Genomic DNA, 21,513 nt, shown 5'->3' on the forward strand with positions numbered 1-21,513 from the left:
ATTCGTCAAAAGTGAATTGTTTTATTCAAACATAATTATTAATTAAAACAATTCAACTTTGGTCCAATCCAATATAGATTTCACCATTAGAAACTATATCAATGTCTCCACCCATGGAGTCCCACCTCCGATGACCAAGACAAGCCGTCTCCGTTAGGAAGTAGACAACATAACAATCTTAACATGAATAAAGCGCCCAACTTTATTCCCACGATTGTGGATCATAAGATTTAGACTATCATCTTTAGATTCTTGTCTTCCGCATGTTCTTCACATTACATGCATGACCTAAAGATTTAGAATGATAGTCTCAGACTTTCCGTTTGCTTATCATACATTCAACTATTATGAACATAAAGAGGATAATACATAGATATATGAAATAAACAGATCTTTATTAATAGTCAAAATGTCTCAAAGAATATTGTTACATTTATTCCTAAGGGCATAAACGCTAACAATAATGCCTCACCCCTTATGGGGTCCATCTTGGGGATCCCCAGTATAGTTGGGTCTAATATTTATTACTCATACATACTATTTTTTCTATGCACCAAGATCAATAGGTACCAACATTTGGCTTAAGAATCTTATAAGGAGAGATCTTGGGTTCAAGTGTTAGAGGACGTAAAGAAATCCCTAAGGGCCGCTCGTGTTTTTATTATAGCGCCTCAACCCCCCATGGGGTCCACCTAGCAAGACCCCCAGCATAGTCGGGTCTTATACTCGTTACTCATACGTATTGTCCCCTATGAGCACTTAGCGGGCCTCAAGGATTTCTTTGTGTCCCCCAACACTTGAACTTAAGACTTCTCTCCTTATAAGAATCTTAAGTCAAGTGCTGGTACCAATTGACATCCTTATAAGGAGAGAACCTTGACATCCTCAAGTGTTGGTACCAATTGATGTCAACTGGTACCAACACTTGACTTAAGAACCTTATAAGGAGAGAGGCTTGGGTTCAAGTGTTAGGGGACGCAAAGAAATTCTTGAGAGCCGCTAGGTGCATAGAAAGGACAGTATGTATGAGTAACAGTATAAGACCCGATTATGCTGGGGTCCCGCTAAGTGGACCCCATAGGGGTTGAGGCATTACAAGAGTATTCTTACATATTGGTTATTGGTATGGCACGCAAATGGAGGCTTTTGTCACTTGCCTTGCGTAGAACTTTAACAAAACATGTGATACATGCATGTTGGTTTTCGAAACGATCTCGGATGCGGAAGTATGTATAATAAAAATTTTCACAAAACTTTTGACATACTCGATAGATTATACTAATTTATGCAAGAATAAATTAATCACACTAATTTATTTATTAAGAATTGGATTAGAAATTATACCTATCAACCAATTAGGATGATATATTGAGTTATTTGACCTCAAACGTTCTTCGCTCCAGTGCTAGTTTAGAAAACCTAATTCTTTCTCCTCAATTTCTAGAATCCATGAAGACGTGTGTGTGGGCACACCTGAGACAAAATAACATTAACAATAAAACACTCAAATTTTTCACGAACACCAACGCATGCACGACATGAAATTTTTGCATAAATTTTTTCCTTCTCACTCTATGAAATTTTCAGCCACTTTTAATTTTGAGAGAGAACAATTGTATCCAATAATTTTCTACAATCTATTATTTATAGAGTAGTAGTCCAACTCATAGAAAGAATCCAATCTTTATCTCCAAGATAAAGCTCATCAATTATCTCCCATTTGAATTTGGAACAAAATCTCCCACTTCATTATCCTAGTATGGCCGGCCACCTTAAGGGATAAAATCCCTATGGTAGGTGCCATTATTTGCAGGGGATAGGGCAAGATTCTGCATTTATCCAACAGTCCAGTTTTGACTTAAATTCAAATTCTAATTTAAGTCAAACTTAAATCAATTTGAATTCTAAATTGAACAACTTATCAAATAAGTTTATTGGATAACTATGAGAGCACACAATTTGAATCCCAAAAGGATTCACAATGTGTTGTGCGTTCACACTATGTGAACACCTTCACATAAGTGATTCAAAATTTAAATTTAAATTTAAATAATCACATTATTTAATTTATAATTAATTCTCAATTAATTATCCTTGAGTGTTTTATTTAAGAATTCCGTAATTCTAAATCCCATTTTGCCCTTTGTGTCTTGTAGAATTACAAGGACGACGCAGGGACTCATGGACATATAATTTCAAGCTCTAATAAAATTAATAATTAATCAAACACTTTGAATAATTAATTAATTCTATTAATTCTAATAGTTCCTCCATTATAAACTTAGAATTGTACTCTCGTAATTATAGATATAAATTACTTCTAAACTGTGAAGTATTCATTTGATATAGTCATTGCATATATATGAATCCTCCATAAATAATTCATAATTAGAGCTAGGTGACATCCATTAACCTCTCTAATTACATCTTTATCCTTAAGCACTATTGATTCTCTAATGGACGGTGACTCATAAAACACATTCATGAATCATAGCGCTCTTACTAATCCAAGTACCGAATCAACACAGCAAGGGAATTATTTATCTACTTCTTTCTCAAGAAGGAATGGATTCCATATCGTATAATAACATTCTCAGCTACCTACTTCACCATGTCTCCAAAATACAAGGAATATGATTCAGGATCTCAAAATCCGTAATGAGTAAATCAAAAGATACAAATCCATAAATAAGAGTCTGCTAAGTACTTAGAATTAAGATCATTCTATATATGATCATCGGTAGACTCAATTAGAATTTCTATACTTACACGGAAATTATTAAAAATTCATATTGTGTTTGTGTCCCTGTTCCACATAATCTCATTATGCGTAATACACATATTCAATATCTTATCATATTAATAGTGCGGATAACACCGTTCCATTCTAAATGGGAATGACATGTATTAGTAATGTTTTAATTAAAGATTTCACACTTTAATTAAATTCATTACGAACATCATTTTTTATTATTATCCTTAAACATTATCCTCTCACATATAACACTTATATACAATGTTTAAGGTTACATAAATAATCATAGAATTTTTATTGATATTCATAAAATATTCATAATTATATGCACATAAAATGATGAATAAACTCTTTTATTAAATAATTAATAAATATGTTATTACATCTTATGTTTCTAGAACACCATTTCTAACAATGCACTTATCAGTTTTGCTTGTGTTTTCAGCTTCATATGCTCCAAGTTAATAGATCAATAATATTATATATGTTTTAATCAAAATTGGTGAAGACCTTTTGCATGCTTGAAAAGTATTTTCCACAATCTTTTTTCAACATAATGATTCTTTTAACAATGCATTAGTTTGTGAATTCAAAGTTATGTGGATCGGTCTACTTGAAGTGGATATACCCTTCTAAAAGATATATGAAAATTATGAAGGGTATCTTGAAAACTGAAATAGGTCAGGAAGTTGTATGGTAGAAAACAAAATACATTTAAGCCATGGCTTGCGAGTCTTGTGGGAGCATATCACAAGATTAATCAATGGTTATAAGATATAAATCGTACTCTACAAATGGTTAAACCTTTCACATTCCTAAAAGGGGTGAGAAACACCCTATCTAAAATAGTGGTGTAAGTCTATATGCTAAGACAATGAACTACTATGAACTACTTGGTTTCGTAGAGGAGATTTGGAAACTTGATTATTCCACATTTTGGGTGCCACGTTGTAAGAGCAAGTGAGTTGACAATAGCTCTGTAAAATTTAACTGCGACGATATTGTAAGAGACAAATTTATGCGACTGGACTTTAAAAATGATCAAATTATCACATACAAATGATCTATAACACATTTTTGAATTTGTCTCCAAACCTTTGAAATATGCTATTTTTAAAAGGATAATTAGAAAGGATGCCAACAAAAACATGAGTGGAAATTTTTGAATTTGTCTCCAAACCTTTGAAATGTGCTACTTTTAAAGGGATCATTAGGCAGGATGCCACCAAAAACATGAATGGATCAACTTTTGCCCATAAGAAAAACCTATATGAGAAACTACCACAGTGCTTTAAATAAATTTTAGTGTGAACATTTTCACCCTTGAGGTTTAGGGCTCTTTTCTTCTCTTCCTCCCATATGTTCTTCTTTTAGCCGCTCATCTCTCTCTCTCTCTCTCTCTCTCTCTCTCTCTCTCTCATTCAACAACTAAGCCTCTTACCCCATTTTTCCTGCACGTCCTCCGATTCCGCCACCACTCAAAGAACAAAGACTCCAAGGTTCTCTCTTCCTCTTCTCTCTTTCTTCCTTTATTCTCTACCTCCTCTCCTGAAATTCCTCCATGGCTGTTAAGTTCGTTCGTCGGCGGAGAAGATTGTCAGATATCCTCGAAGACACTGACGCCAGCCATAGAAGATATCCTCTCAAACACTAGCCGGAAAAGAACAAACATGATTGTCACAAACTAGCGAAGCGACCTTCAATCATCGCGGTGAGCGGCGATCTAGCTCTCTGATCTGGTTGCCGAACTGTAGATTTCCCATATTATTTTTTTCATATTGTTTTCTTTTTTGCGATTTTGATTTCATTCTTGTAATTTTAGTACTTTTTGTTTTTATTTTGTCGTGGACTCTTGTTTTTACAACCGATACTGATCGGTAACTGGTTGGTAATGTGACCAGATAACAGCTGGTATCTTGATCGGATATCAGTATCGTGGTCAGGTACTTATCAGTATCTTAAGGATATATCTAGGCTTGTTCAGTTGTATTTTTGAGTTATAGTAACTTGAGTGTGTATCTTGAGTTGAATTTGAGTTATAATTTGAGCTGAAGTTGTAATTTGAGTTTGTGTTTAGTTGTGTACATTTGAGTTATGATTTGATTTAAGAATCTTTTTGAGTTTGTGTTTAGGCGTGTTAAAATTTAAATATGTAGTTAGATAGTATTTTAATAAAAACTCAATGATGATGGAAAATTTTAGTATGATATATAGGTGTGGTTTTATGATGGGTTCCCTAGTCCTCCATTACGTTTCACCTATGCTAGAAGAAGGCCGAGAAGAGTTCGGGTTGATGTGGCAGCAAGGGATGAGGTGGAGGCTAATGAGGTGGAAACGGTTAGTGGAGAAAAAGGTGCTGACATGGAAGGGATGTAAGGAGCTGTTGAGATCACAGTGGGGTGAAGAGCGTGATGTCTCGAATCCCGAGAAGGCCTCAGAAGAGGAGAAGGGTAGAGGGAAATGGTTAGTGAGACTAGGGAATAAAAACAGAGAGAGAGAGAGAGGAGGGTATGAGGCATTGAATCAACTTCTCTGTAATTGTTATAGATGAGCTTAAGGCTCTAGGGAGTGCAAAGGGTCGCTCAAACAACCCCATATCATCTTATAATTCCTTCAGTAGTTGAAGCCTTAATCAATTCAATCCAATTGTTTCTTTCCAATTTCTCATTTCTGTGTCAATTCTCAAGTTCTGAACCTAGGTCTTAACAAAGTGGTATCAGAGCAATCCTTGGGATGGCACCTGCAAAGAAGGGGGACAAGAAAACGGAGGGAGTCCGTGAGGAGATCCAGCGCGATCTGGAAGTCTTCAAAGGGGGACTGCAGGAGACCTTTCATGAGGATTTGCAGAAGATTCCAAAGTTAGAAATGAGCGTGGAGCTGATGATAGGGAAGTTGGAAGAATTGCTACGACATCATGATGTTTATACTCCGAGAACTTCTGCGACGGCCATGGTGCTTCCTTCGATTCCAACAGCGGCACTAGGAGGTGGGGAGGAGAAGGGTGATGGTTCGTTTGGCAGAGGTGGACGGCTGGAAACTCCAAACCGCGAGGTCAGAAATCAGGGGGAGTGGCGGACAAGGCGCGTGGAGATGCCAGTGTTCGATGGGGAAGAGCCCGATGGATGGATCTTTCGAGTTGAGAGGTACTTTGCTCTCAACCGTAGTGCTGAAGCAAAGAAGCTGGAAGTTGTCGTGGTCAGCTTGGAAGGCGAGGCACTAGCTTGGTTCTAGGGGGAAGACGGCCGATGAGCGATCCGGGATTGGGCGGACCTTAAGCGGCTGATTTTGGAGCGTTTCCGGCCGTCACAGGAAGGGAGCCTCTACCAAATATTTTTGGCTCTCTAGCAAGAGTCCACCGTGAGGGAGTACCGCTAGAATTTTGAAGTGTTGGCAGCGCCACTTACTGGAGTAACCGAGCAGGTCTTGGAAGGAAGTTTCATTAAGGGGCTTAAACCTGAGATTTGGGCTGAGATCAGGATGCTCAAGCCTTTTGGGTTGGGCCGGATTATGGAATTGGCCCAAAGGGTAGAGGACAGAAACCAACAGCTCAAGCCCATGAGAATGCCCATGGGCTCACACGTGTCTAGGCCTAAGAACTCTTCGCCTTCTCTCGCGATACGAAGTGGAAACAATTTCCAACCTCGACCTACATCCTCCACTGAGAAGATAGGAAATGCTCCATCTGCCCCGTTCTGCCGACTTATAGACGCTGAGCTTCAGGCGAAGGGAGAAAAAGGTTTATTTTACCGTTGCGATGGCAAGTATTCCATCGTCCACCATTGTCCAAACAAAGAATTGCAAGTCTTGGTGGTTAGTGGATAATTCCGACGAGCAGACGGCAGAAGCATAGGAGGATGCCTTGGCCGATGACTTGGTGGAGTTGTCGTTGAATTCCGTGGTGGGGTTGATCGCTCCTCACACAATGATGCTTAAGGGTGAGATTAAGGGGGAGGACGTGGTAGTTTTGATCGATAGTGGGGCAAGCCACAATTTCATTTCCATAGACTTAGTTAAGAAGTTGGGATTGGAATTGGACACCACCGGCGGCTATGGGGTGGTGATGGGTACCGGTCTCACGGTCAAGGGTGAAGGGGTATGTCACGGGGTGGCCTTGACCGTACAGGATGTGGCCATTATGGAGGATTTCCTGGCCTTAGAGCTAGGAAGTGCTGACGTAATCCTTAGTATACAGTGGTTAGAGACACTCAGGGCCGTGGTGGTCAACTAGCAGTCTCTCTCGACGAAGTTCAAGATCGGTGAGACTCCGGTGGTATTGCAGGAAGACCCTAGCCTCGGTAAATCTCTAGTGTCCTTGAAAACTATGATGCGGGCCTTGAAGCAAGAGGGACAGGGGTTCTGGGTGGAATTAGGCATGTTTTCGGTTGAATCCAAGCATGGGGTGGTGTTAGTGGAGGCAGTGCCAACTGCCTTACAATCGGTGCTACAGCGTCATGTCGGGGTTTTTCAAATGTCGTCTGGCCTCCCTCCACCACGGTTGTGAGACCACGCCATACCACTAAAAGCATGAACCTTGCCAATCAACGTCCAGCCATACCGGTATCCGCAGGCACAAAAGAGCAAAATTGAGAAGTTGGATGGGGAAATGTTTGCCGCAGGAATCATACAGCCAAGTGTTAGCCCTTTCTCCAACCTGATTCTACTCGTCAAGAAAAAGGACAGAAGTTGGCAATTTTATGTCAACTATCGAGCTTTAAACCGCGAAAATGTACCGGATTGTTTTTCGATTCTGATAATCGACGAGCTCCTTGACGAACTACACGGTGCCACCGTGTTTTCCAAGATCGATTTGAAGTCCGGTTATCACCAAATCTGAGTGCGCAGTGAGGATGTGCCGAAGACGGCTTTCTGCACCCACGAGTGGCACTACGAGTTCTTGGTCATGCCTTTTGGGTTGACCAACGCCCTGGCCACGTTCCAGTCCCTCATGAACGAGGTATTTCGACCCTTTCTCTGAAAATTTGTGTTGGTATTTTTTGATGATATCCTGGTGTATAGCCAAACAGTGGACGAGCATGCCGAGCATTTAGAGATAGTGCTTGCTGAGCTAGCTAAGCATAGCCTCTATGCGAATGCAAAAAAAAAAGGTTACTTTGGGCAAGCCACGTTAGAATACTTAGGTCATTTTATCTTGTAGGAAATGGTGGCAACAGACCAAGCCAAAGTCGCAACCATGATCAATTGGCCACCGCCCACCAATCTACAGGAACTTCGAGGGTTTTTGGGCTTAACGGGCTACTATTGAAAGTTCATTAAAGGGTACAGTTCCCTAGCCCGGCCACTAACAAATTTGCTGAAGAATGATAGCTTCCTATGGACGACAGAGGCTGCAAAAGCTTTCCACATTCTCAAGGCAGCCATGATAACAGTTCTTATGTTGGCCTTGCCAGATTTCTCCCGGGGTTTGTGGTGGAGACTGATGCATCAGGGGTCAGAATTGGAGCGGTATTAATGCATGATCAATGGCCAATCACCTTCTTTAGCCAAGCTCTCTCCAGCTCTGCTCATTTGAAATCAGTTTACGAACGCGAGCTTATGGCTATTGTGCTGGCGGTCCAGAAATGGCAACCATACCTTATAGCGAGGCACTTCATTATCCGCACAGACCAAAAGAGTTTGAAATTTATGTTAGATTAACGGGTTGTCAGTGAAACCCACCAACGTTGGTTGTCCAAGCTTTTAGGCTTTGATTTTGAAATTCAGTATCGTCCCAGACTGGAAAATAAGGCTGTGGATGCCCTCTCCCGCCTTCCCACATCGGCAGAACTCGAGTTGCTGTCTGCACCCCTTGAGCTTGACGCGGAGGAGCTACACCGCCACAATGTCGAGGATGCCAAGCTCTCGCGCATTATTGCGGAGTTGCGAGCCGATTCAAGGGTTTATCCAGGTTTCTCCTTGCAGCAAGGATGAGTCATGAGAGAGGGCAGGGTTGTGGTCTTACGCGATTCTCGGTTGGTGACCGACTTGCTACACAACTATCATGACGGAGTGGCTGGAAGCCATTCAGGGGTGCTCAAGACATACCGACGTTTGGCAGTGGATTGGTATTGGTTTGGGATGAAAAAGGATGTCGAGGCCTATGTCGCAAAGTGCAAGATTTGTCAGCAAAACAAATATGAGACCTTGGCTCCCGGGGGATTGTTGCAACCCCTTCCCCTTCCACACAAAGTGTGGGACGACCTCTCAATGGATTTCATTGAAGGGATGCCCAACTCAGCAAGATTCAATGCCATCATGGTTGTCGTAGACCGCCTAAGTAAGTACATCCATTTCATTCTGCTCAAGCATCCATTCACCGCGACGACAGTGGCATACGAGTTCCTTCGCGGCGTGGTAAGGTTGCACGGTATTCCCTGCACCATTGTCTATGATCGCAATAAGATTTTTTTAAGTAAATTCTGGATGGAGTTGTTCAAGCATCAAGGCTCTACCTTGACTCAGAGCACGGCATATCACCCTCAAACAGACGGGCAAACTGAAGTGGTCAATCGATGTCTTGAGACCTACCTACGGTGTTTCTCTTCGGATGCCCCCCGAAGGTGGTCAAACTGGCTTCCCTGGGCTGAATATTGGTACAACATATCCTTTCATACCGCCACCCAAATGACCCCTTTTCACGCCCTCTACAGCCGTGACCCCCCCCCCCGGTATGCTATGGACTGGGATTATCCACATTGTCCACCGTAGTCACTAACTGGCAGAGCGGGATGCCACTCTTGAGTTGTTGAAGCAGCAACTGCAGAGGGCGCAGCAAAAGATGAAGACGCGGGCTGATGTTTCTCGCCACGATGTTTCCTTTGAGGTAGGCAACTTGGTGTATCTCAAGCTCCGTCCTTACCGCCAGAAATCGCTGGCACAACGTCACAATAAGAAGCTTGCGCCTCGTTTCTATGGTCCATTTGAAGTGCTTGCCAAGGTCGGCCAGGTCGCCTACCGATTGAAGCTGCCAGAGTCCACGGCCATCCATCTTGTTTTTCATGTGTCACAACTACGCAGGGCCATGGGCTCTACTGTTCCGGAAGCTGTTTTACCGCCACAACTCACTTCAGATATGGAGCTCGAGGTTCGGCCATCCGCACTGCAAGGAGTCTGCCAAGCGACCTGTAGGTCTACGTTGGAACTGGAGGTCCTCATCCATTGGGATGCACTGCCCGATCATGAGGACAGTTGGGAGAGTTTCGACCGCATACAAGCAGCCTTCCCAGATTTTCACCTTGTAGACAAGATGAGTCTTTGGGCCGGGGGTATTGATGGGTTCCCCAGTCCCCCATTACGTTTCACCTTTGCTAGAAGAAGGCCGAGAAGAGTTTAGGTTGATATGGCAGCAAGGGATGTGGTGGAGGCTAGTGAGGTGGAAACGGTTAGAGGAGAAAAAGGTGCTGACATGGAAGGGATGCAAGGAGATGTTGAGATCACATCGGGGTGAAGAGCGTGATGTCTCGGATCCCAAGAGGGCATCAGAAGAGGAGAAGGGTAGAGGGAAACAGTTAGTGAGACTAGGGAATAAAAACAGAGAGAGAAGAGTGTAGGAGGCATTGAATCAACTTCTCTGTAATTGTTATAGACGAGCTTAAAGCTCTAGGGAGTGCAAGGGGTCGCTCGAACATCCCCATATCTTCTTGTAATTCCTTCAATAGCTGAAGCCTTAATCAATTCAATCCAATTGTTTCTTTCCAATTTCTCATTTATGTGTGAATTCTCAAGTTCTGAACCTAGGTCTTAACATTTTATTTGTCTCTTTGTTGTGAACGTGTAAAACAAAAAGAATCATCTCAATCGGAATTAAAACGAAAAAGTTATAACGTTTTTAAGAATAAAAAAAATATTGTTCATTAATTTAAATTTGAGCTTAGGAACTTGAGTTGAAGGGGAAACTTGAACTCAGATTTTAACCCTAAACTCAAGTTAAAATTCAAGTTAAAAATCAAGTTCAAACTCAAATTTTATAAAAGAACATGAATTTAAATAAAATTATAATTTGAGTTCGAACTTTTTTGAGTTAAGTGCAAACAAACAAACCCTTAATATTTTAGATATATTATGACGATATAATTGTGGTATTTTTTACAATAGTTTATATTCCTTGATATATATATAAGTTAAGCCTAAAACCGGCGGCAATTTCCTTTAAAACCCGTTTTTAAATAGATTGAAACGTACAGCACATATGAAGAGGTTAAATTCGTTAATTTCTTTAGACTATTAACTAACTCAATTGCTCAATACGATATACATATACATATATGTATATGTATATATATATATATATGTATATGTATATATAGACACACATATAATCTATCAGACTTCACCGCGAAATGAATTGTGCCTTTTAGAGCCCAAAGAAAATGGACACCTCACGGGAAAGGCAATTACAGGGATAAGAATGAGTGCCTAAACTTTCTAATTGGCCAATCTCCATAATTTTCGACTTTATACGGGCAATTAGAAAAAGAGAGAAAGAGGAAAATAGATCAAGACTTGAGATGAATTAAAATTAATAGGCTAATAGTTTACATAAGTTAATAAATAGGTCAAATTACTGTTTTCGTCCATAACTTGTCTTGTTATGAACCATAACTTAACAAGTTATTGTCCATAATTTATCTGGTTATGAACCATAACTTGACAAGTTTGTCCATAACTTATCTGGTTATGAACCATAACTTAACAAGTTATGACCTATTAATTTCTATAACTACAAATTGACCTATATGCTTTCTTAAGATTTTCATATTGGTCTATTTCCTACTATTTCCGTTAGAAAAACTTAGAAGCAGGGCTACCCGGGCCTTAGCCATTAGAGTCTTGATAACGACGTGCCGTTCCTTCTTCATCCGGCTAAAACGAGCAACGACGCACTCTTGTAAGGATCAGTAACTGTAAATAATAATAACGATATAACAACAAAATATAAGGGAAAAAAGAAATTCTAAAAATTTTGTCAATTTTTCTCTTCACTAAACTTACCCTACATGCTTTCAAATGGCAGGATATTTTGATACATATTTCGCGAAAATATTAACAATATCACAGAATACAAATTTATTGTTCATTTGGTGGTTATTTAATGGCATTTCCAACTACTTTCTCTTAACTCTTCACCTTTTTAAGAAATGAAATAAATAAACAAGATTATATTCTACGACAATCTCATAATAATCATACTTGTTAACACTTCGTAAATAAATTACCATATAATTTCTGTTATTTAACAGTAAAAAGTTGTACAAGATCTGTTTAGAACTAATTCAGCTTTTACATCTTAATTTCCTAGTATTACTCGTTATTTAATCAAGCTTTCATGCCCTTTTGTTGAATCCCAAAAGAACCAAAGGATGACAACTGAAAATGCTTCCCCAATGGCATAGGCTCCACAATCATCACAACATTACCAGTCCCTGCAAACGACAATGCACTACAAGCTCTTGAAACCATTGGAACAGCACAGGAAAGATCGGATATGGGCAGCAGGCAATTGGCAAGAAGAGCACTTCTGGTCGCCGTGACACCGCTGCCCCAGTAGTGCGGCGGAGGGATGCTGCTGACCGCCTCGAGATCAATCTCGAAAAGATCGTCTTCGTCTTCCATATTCACTTGATCTTTGCTTGCTTCTGCAGAATATCTAAGAACAGATGCCATGGTGGTTCTTCTAAGTGCTAAAAGATTCTCCTTTATGGTTCTTTAAGTTTCATAGACCTAATATTTATATTTGATTGTCGGGCCATATATGGGTAAAGGTCAGGTGGTAAGTAGAACGCTCCTCAACAAATCAACATGATTCAACAACAATCAGGAGGGAAAAAAAATGCCACATTGGTCTCAGAAAATGACATATTCCTCCCAATCCAATCCGACATGTCATTGACTTCAGCCTACTTGTGTCTATACAATTCCTAAATGATTTCTCCAATGTGACCCAGAAATATAAAAAATTATCCCAATTATCCTTGGAAATATAACAAGCTAAAAACAATTAAGCAATCAGTTCATAACAGAACAGTGCACAACTCATTTTATAAATCTAAAAGCTCAACTTTTTTAGTCTCAAAGAGGGCTGTTGATTCAAACCAACCAAAACCATCAAATAATGTCAGTAGAAAGTAGACCTAACTACCTCAACAGAACAGAAAATATTGCTATATCTTCTAAAATAATTAATAGAGAAATGTGCACTAAGCCTTACAAGTCACAACCAATTCTGAGAAAGCTGGGCTTGCTGATCATATCTTCCATCTACAAAAACAGAGGATAATATAATAGTGGATCTTTGAAGCCTGTTAACAACCAACATTATGATCTTCCAAGAAAAAGAAAACAATATTCTCCATATTCGATGATTACATAAACAAATAATTTAGCAAATTAATAAAGCTCAAGGTACAACACATCAAAGACATGCCAAGACTGGAATATTAAGTGAATATAATTAATTTCCTATAATAACAAAAACAGAGGTTAGTTTTCTTCAGTTTCAGCAGTTATTCGCCAAGATGAAAATCTGGAATTGGTGGCTGCACTTGTGAGCTATACTTTGAGGATAACATTATCTACGTAGTCCTGTAAGTAACTACTTTTTAACAATACGAAATTAGATTCTACAATACAGCTTGAATTCTAGAGACATAAAAAGATAATTCTGACAAAAGCGGTCATTGCACAATTCAGCGAGCCCCACTGGAAAATAAGTACATATTTGGGTTAATTTTTTACAGCAAAATTTTTGAGAATTGAAATTTTAAAATTTTAGGAAAATAATGAATGAATTTGAACACTATGGATATGGCAAACGAAAAGGAAAATGCATATAACCGAGATAAAGATGATGTAACTAAGTAGCCAAAGAAAAGGAAAAAAACATATAGAACCAATAGGTGACTGGATTCCTAAATTTAAACAGAAAAGATGATGTGATGATGGAAGAATCTAAGTAGGTTCTCGCCAGCCACCATCAGAAATAATTGTCATTTCAGAAAACTTGAAATTGATTCTCTATGGATGTGATTAAGTATTCTTACAAGGAGACTAAGGGTGATCAGAGAAAGGAAATAATCCAGATACATTTCAAAAGAAAGTTGTGTATCTTTCTTTTGTGACAGTTAAGTAGAATGTGACCCCTGATTTTGGCAAGCACCACCATTTTCAAACATGGATTACCAATTAGGACTAATAATTGAAGAATAAGGAACATCCGACCCTCCTGAAAATCTTTTCCTTCTGCAATCATATGCCTTGAATGACGTATTAAATTACCAAACATCAATTAAGGAACCTTAAAGAGTTTAAAGTATATCAACCCATGAAAACATAGGTGAAGTGAATGGAATAAAGTATCAAACCGCCAAACCATTGGGTTATTGACCACCTAAACTCTTAAAAACAGACACAGAACATATGATGCAACTACATCAAAGATGAGTCACGATGCGCAAAACCTGAAGACAAATCCTTTCAAGGGCCACCTAACATAATTGATAATTTCTCTCCAACAACAGCCAGTAAACTAAAGCGTAATTATTCATCAACTATCTGTTCATCGTGCCAAATCATGGAAATTCAAAATCCTAATTTAGCCAGCTTAGGACACAATATCTTTAATAATTAAAACTAAACACAATGAACTCATACCATCATGTAAGGAAAGGGTACAAGCAATTGAAAACTTGCTTCTTTGAGCAAACCCAAATTAACATGTTTAAACAGTAAGCAAAAGAAACATCCATCTCTAGCCATAAAGAATGAATTCATTAATTAACAGAGTAAATTAGCCAGCTTACAACACAATGACTTAAATAACTAAAAGTAAGCAAACTGAACTCACAGCATCATGTAAGAAAAAGGTATAAGAACCCGAAAATAATGTTCTTTGAACAAACCAACTTAGCCTGTATAAGTAGTAGAAGAAGAAACATCTATCTCTAATTCTATAAAGAATGAATTCATTCATTAACAGAGTAATATACCCATTTTCTACATAGGATCACTCATCACATTATCATAAACTCCTGAAGATCATCAATCAGTCATTACACCCATTAAATCCCTCATTGAAAAACTGAAAAAAAAAAAAAAAACAAACAAACAAATTTTAAACAAGGGATTAACCTCAGTTACGATAGTATTCAACAAAAAATTGAAGAAAACCCCCAAATCACTGATCATATTAACGTCCCTAGAATATAACAAGCAGCGAAAACAAAGTGTAAATCAAGAGAGCCGCATACGATATCAACCCTCGGTGCTCGTCTCCGCCGTCGGCGAGCGAAACCATGAGTCCCGTGCAAACCCTAGTCGCCCAGAGAACGAACACCGCGGCGACGGCGAACCTCACGGCACCGACCTGAGGCACGAACAACGACACCGCCGCTAGGATCACCACCGGTAACATACAGTAGCCAACCACGCTCGTACACGTGTGCAGATCAAGATTCCCGTTGCGGCCGGCGAGCATGTTGAACACCACGTAGAGAAAGATCGAGGAGACGACGATCCAGCCAAGGATGACGCCGAACTGGATCTTTCCAGCGAGCAATTGGAAGAGGCAGAGCGCCATGTAGAGGAGAATCGGGCCGGAAAGGTCCGAGTCCTTGTGGACGGCCGGGTTGACTCTGAACGGGTTGAGGACCGATTTGGTCTTCTTCCAGATTTGATCTGGATGAATACCTAGCTCGTCAAGAAGCGGCTCCTCGTCCTCGAAATTCACATTTCCCGGAGCAGGACCGCCGCCGATCGGGCCGCCACCGTAGATTCCGGCGGAGGATGAGGAGGATCCGACGGCGGGGCCGATGTCGAAGGGAATAAAGGAGAGGCTGGAGGTAGAGGGCTGAAACGGCGCCGTCGCGACGCGGCGCTGCTGGATGTTTCCTGAGGCGGCGCCGGGATTGCCGCCGGAGGGGAAGACGACGGGAGGTACCGCGAACTCCTTCGTCATCGGATTGGAAGATTCTTGGGATTCGATCGAGAATTTGGGTGGAGAAAGTTCGAATTAGGGTTTTGGATTTGGGGACCGCGAGAGATGGAGAGAAAGTGGAAACCAGCAGCAGTAGATTTCCGGGAAAGCGTATGAGTACGAAGAGATGGGTTTTCTTTCCTTCGTAGTTTCTGCCTTGGAAGGGTATTTTTGGCATTTCGTAACTGGGGTTCAGTTATCGATGTCTGAGTTGGCTGTGCGTTATTGGCCGTATGATGTTCTTAATTTCGTTTAGTTACTTTTTTGCCAAGGAAACGACTGGAAACTTCTAAAAACGATAAAATTTTGTAAAACGACAATCAGAATATACAAGAATATCACATAAACGAAGCGTATAACTTAAAAACGACAACGACTAGGATGAATTTGAGAACGTGAAAATAACAAAAATCTCTACTGGATTTTATGGAAATGTTTACTTTCCATTCTATTCAACATTTTCACTCGCCTTTTTTGTTTTGAGGATGTTTATACCTTCCGTTTTACAAACGAGTACAACTACTATCCCTTTCGTTTTAAAAATTGTGTTAAAAACTTTTTCTTCTGGGTGGTAACAGATCATGATAAAAACATCCATAACATGATTCCTAAGAGACAAACAATATGTGCAATATGGGAAGTGTTAAATTGTAAAATTATTATTTATCCACCTCTTAATAGCTTAAGTTTTTAAGATAGATTAATAAACTAATATGGTATCAAAGCAGGAAGTCTTGAGTTTAAACCCTCGTAATTGCACTCTTTATTTCCATTTTAAAATTATCATCATGTGTTGGGTCTTTAATATATCTCGAGCTTAAATATTCACGTGTTGTATTAAAGTATAAAACTATTATTGGCCCACCTCATAATAGCTTAAGTTTTTAAAATGGATTGATAAACTAACAATATGGGAAGTTTTCACATTTAAAAATATAAACGACATTGCTTTAAATTTTTCAATAGCGACATTGTAAATATAAACGACATTAATTTAAAAGATAACAGAAGGGAAAAAAAGGACTGATAACAGAAGCGCAGAAAATGGCATCAAGTAAAAACGATAATGAATCAATAAACAAAAATAGACGAAAATGACAATTGAGAAAAACAACAATGTTAAAAAAGCAGTGGAGAAGAATAAAATCATGCTGCAATAAAAAATTAAAGGCCCGTTTAGTTCGCTGATTTGAATTTTTAATTCGACTTGATATGTGACTTTATGTGAGAGTTTTTTTACTGTAACAAAAAAGTTAAATATGACTATTTATGAAAACTTTTTACTGTAACAAAACTCAAATTTTAAACTCAAATTAACGAAATGAATAAAGACAGACCTTAGTGATAACACTTGCTTAATAAAAAATAAAAATAAAAAAACAACAACAACAACAATAATATAACGAAAGGGACAATGTTAAAAAACTTGCCAGGAGACACGACATTGATTAATGAAATGACAATATTGGAATGAAAATGACGGCGATTAAAATAAACCATAATGACGTAATAAAACAATAATGAGTTAAAAACGATAACGATCAGGAGGTTGAGAATGGCATAAATAATTAACCACAATAACTTGTGAAGGAATAACGATTTAGGAAAAACGACAACTCCTTAAGGAACGACAATAAGTGAGAAATTAACAATGTCAGAACAAGCCAACAAGGAAAGATAGTGTTGTAGTAACCGGAACTAACTTGTAAACGACAACACAGACGTTAAACGATATCTTATATCAAAGTATGAGTGTTTGACAACGTCTAAATAAAATCAAAGGGGGGAAAAAGACAATAATTGATTAAAAAAAGAAAAAAGAAAATTGACTCAAGTCTCAACATAAAACAACACTGTTGACATAGTCAACGATTTTGTAATTAATTTTATTATCTTGTATAGAAGATTGTATAGGTATATACAGATCATAGAGATTGTATAGACAAATTTTTAGGGAGCTACTTAGGGATTCTAGTCTCTGAGTAATCTGACCAAGAACTGAATCTCAGAACTCAAGAACGAGAAGAACAAAAGAATGAAGAAGATGAATTCTGGAAAAACCTCAACTGAAATTTTATTCACAAAGAACAATTTCTCAAGTATTTACACTTTTAAGAAATCGCTCACTCTCTCTCTGGTTTATACAGAAAACCTCCCACAAAAAGATGATCTCACAGATAATGACATTTTCTGGAATATGTACTAGCTTATTATGTAGCTATATTCCTAAACCGCCTTTATCTCTAATCTTGATCTCCTGTAGATCTGTACACTGAGCCTCCTCTGTAGCCTCCAACTTAGACCAAGTCCAAGTTGCCACGTCACTAGTTGAATTAGCAGCCACGTAATCCCAACAATTCTCCACCTGGCTGCAATTTCCAGCACCTTGGCACATCTTCAGACCACGTTGACACCAACAACATTCATTTCCAGCAAGTTCAAACAATGTTTGAACTTTGGTGACAGTAATGCTTTGGTTATCATGTCAGCTGGATTTTCATCTGTAGATACCTTCTCCAGAAAAATCTCCTTCTTGGCTATGACTTCTCGGATGAAATAGAGCCTCACGTCTATGTGCTTGCTTCTTTCATGGTAGACTTGATTTTTAGCCAAATGTATTGCACTTTGGCTATCACAATACACTTTGGCTGCAACCTGTTTGACTCCTAACCTTGCTGCAATTCCCTTTAACCATTTGGCCTCCTTTATAGCTTCTGTCAAAGCCATAAATTCGGCTTCAGTTGTTGAAAGTGAAACAACCTGCTGCAAGTTAGCCTTCCAACTAACAACATTCCCACAAACTTTAAACACATATCCTGTAAAAGACCTCCTATTATCAACACAACCTGCATAGTCTGAATCTACAAAGCCAATAACAGCCTCCAAGTCACTGCTATGTCTTCTATACAGTAATCCAACTCCTGCCGATCCTCTAAGATACCTGAATATCCACTTCACAGCCTCCCAGTGAGCCTTCCCTGGATTAGCCATATACCTGCTAACCACACTTACTGCATAAGCTAGGTCCGGTCTAGTACAAACCATCGCATACATCAAGCTCCCTACTGCACTTGCATAAGGTATTCTTTCCATATAAGTAACTTCATCTTCACCTGATGGGGAGTCCTCTTGTGACAGCTTGAAATGTTGGCCCATAGGTGTCAAAACTCATTTGCAATCATACATTTTGAACCTTTTAAGCACTTTCTCAACATATCCTTTCTGAGAAACAAATAGAACTCCTTTGTCCCTGTCTCTGACAATGTCCATGCCGAGAATTCTTTTGGCAGGGCCCATGTCCTTCATTTCAAATTCTCTCTTCAGTTGCTGCTTCACTTTATCAAGTTCGATCCTTCAAACAAAGAACGAAAACACACATAAAAACTAACAAAAACCTCGAAACCAACTAGATATTAAGTTTAAAACGATACCAAATGAGCGAGTAAAACTCACTCATCAACACACAACTATCAAATTCACACCTATTGAAACTGTTTTGAATCATAAAAGAATCAAAACGCTTATACCATTGCCTTGGGGACTGTTTCAGTCCATACAAGGACTTTTTCAAGAGGCAAACCAAATTCTCTTTACCTTTTTCCAAGAATCCTTCCGGCTGCGCCATGTAAATGCTCTCCTCAAGTTCACCATGAAGGAAGGCTGTCTTTACATCTAGTTGCTCCAACTCTAAATCACCTTTTACAACCAGTGACAGGAGAATTCTTATGGAACTATATTTCACGACCGGTGAAAATACTTCGTTGTAGTCTATTCCTTCTCTTTGGGAGAATCCTTTGGCGACTAGTCTTGCCTTGTACCGAGGTTTCTCCACACCAGGTATGCCTTCCTTGAACTTGAACACCCATTTACTTCCAATTAGCTTTTGTTTTGGCGGCCTCTGTACCAGCTTCCAAGTTTGGTTCTTATGTAAGGACTTTAGCTCATCTTCCATTGCATCCTTCCACTGGTTACAATGCTTGCTATTTATTGCCTCTCGAAAGGATCTAGGCTCTAGATCTTCAACCTCGGATGCTGCTGTCAGGGCAAAGGCTATTAACTCTGCATAGCCAAATCTTTCAGGTGGCCTTCCGCGTCTTCTCTGTCTATCCCTAGCCAATGCGTAGTCCTGCAAATGACCTGAGCTACTTGACCTTGCCAAGTCTTCATTTTCAGGTTGATCAAAATTTTCTGGTGCTGGTTCATCTTCAGCCTCTGCTTGTTCTTTGCCAGAATTAAGCCGACTGTCTGAGTGCATTGAACCCTCCACCTCGAATTGTAATTTCTCTGACTCCCGGCTGTGATCACCATTTACAGGTTCAGATTCAGTCTTATCTGCCTTAGAGTAATACATTTCTGATTCTCTAAAGACTACATCCCTGCTGTTAAACACCTTTGGATGCCCCTTTTGCACACACCAGAGCCTGCAGCCTTTTACTCCTTCTGGATATCCCAAGAACATGCACCTTAGTGCTCTAGGCTCCAACTTCCCCTGATTGATGTGAGCATAGGCTATACATCTGAATACCCTTAAGTGCTCCAAATTTGGAGGATGGCTTGACCACTTTTCCTCTGGCGTTTTAAGGTCAATAGCTACTGAGGGACTTCTATTAATCAAGTAAGCTGCAGTCATTACAGCCTCTGCCCAGAAAACCTTCGAAAGATTTGCATTTGAGAGTAAGCATCTAACCCTCTCTAGAATTGTCTTGTTCATCCTCTCTGCAAGACCATTCTGTTGAGGGGTTTTTCTAACAGTGTGATGCCTTGCCACTCCATGATCTTTACAGAACTGAGTGAACTCACTCCCACAGTACTCCAAACCATTGTCTGTTCTCAATTTTTTAAGATTCCTGCCAGTTTGATTTTCTACCAAAATTTTCCATTCCTTAAACTTTTCTAGAGCATCATTCTTATTCTTTAGGATATAAATCCAAAGTTTTCTCGAATAGTCATCAATTATAGACAGAAAATACCTAGCTCCGGAGTGTGATGGAACTCTTGATGCTCCCCAAAGGTCTGAATGGACATAATCCAAAATTGCCTTCGTGTGATGCACTCCTGTTGAGAACTTGACCCGGCTTGCCTTCCCATATATGCAGTGTTCACAAAAGGGCAAATCGTGAAGCTTGTTTCCTCCTAGAAGTCCCTGTTTCTCTAGCTCCTTCAAGCCTTTTTCACTGATATGGGCCAGCCTCTGATGCCAGAGCTGAGTTTTTGAATACTCAGCCCTCTCAGCTAGTGCAGCCATTCCTATTGCCGTTTTTCCTTGAAGCAGATATAGTCCATTATTAAGGAATCCTTTCATGACCATCATGGATCCCTTGATGACCTTCAAGATCCCTCCTTCAGCCTTGATGCAGTAGCCTTGTGAATCCATCATGCCAAGAGAGATCAAGTTCCTCTTTAACTCTAGAACATATCTCACACCGGTTAAGACTCTTTCAACCCCATCGGTGAGCCTCAGTCGAATGTCTCCAATACCCAGAACTCTACAGGCCTTGTTATTCCCGAGCAATACCTGTCCATTATTGCTTACCCTGTAATTCTGGAACCAAGACTTATGTGGGCACATGTGAAATGAGCACCCCGAGTCCATAACCCATTCCAGGTTTGTGTTTTCATCTGAAACACAGAGCAACTCAGAACTCTCATAGCCATCCGAGGCTACATCTGCATCCCCTGAGTCCTTCTGTTTTTCACCACCCTGCTTTCGACGATCTGGGCAATCCTTCTTTAGATGACCTTCTTTATGACATACAAAACACTTTCTCCTTAACTTGGACTTCGATCTTGG

General features: G+C 39.6%; 1 protein-coding gene across 1 annotated transcript; it reads right to left on the reverse strand.

Moving 5' to 3' along the window:
* Positions 1–14,695: 14,695 nt before the first annotated feature.
* Positions 14,696–15,844, reverse strand: LOC21398509 (protein YIPF5 homolog). The gene has a single exon (XM_010103282.2). It carries the CDS (start codon positions 15,702–15,704, stop codon positions 14,946–14,948), a length of 759 nt encoding a protein of 252 aa, XP_010101584.1. The 5' UTR covers positions 15,705–15,844; the 3' UTR covers positions 14,696–14,945.
* Between the last annotated feature and the right edge of the window lie 5,669 nt (positions 15,845–21,513).

The sequence above is a fragment of the Morus notabilis genome, unplaced genomic scaffold (genome assembly GCF_000414095.1).
Source record: "Morus notabilis unplaced genomic scaffold, ASM41409v2 Scaffold1317, whole genome shotgun sequence".
NCBI lineage: Eukaryota > Viridiplantae > Streptophyta > Magnoliopsida > Rosales > Moraceae > Morus > Morus notabilis.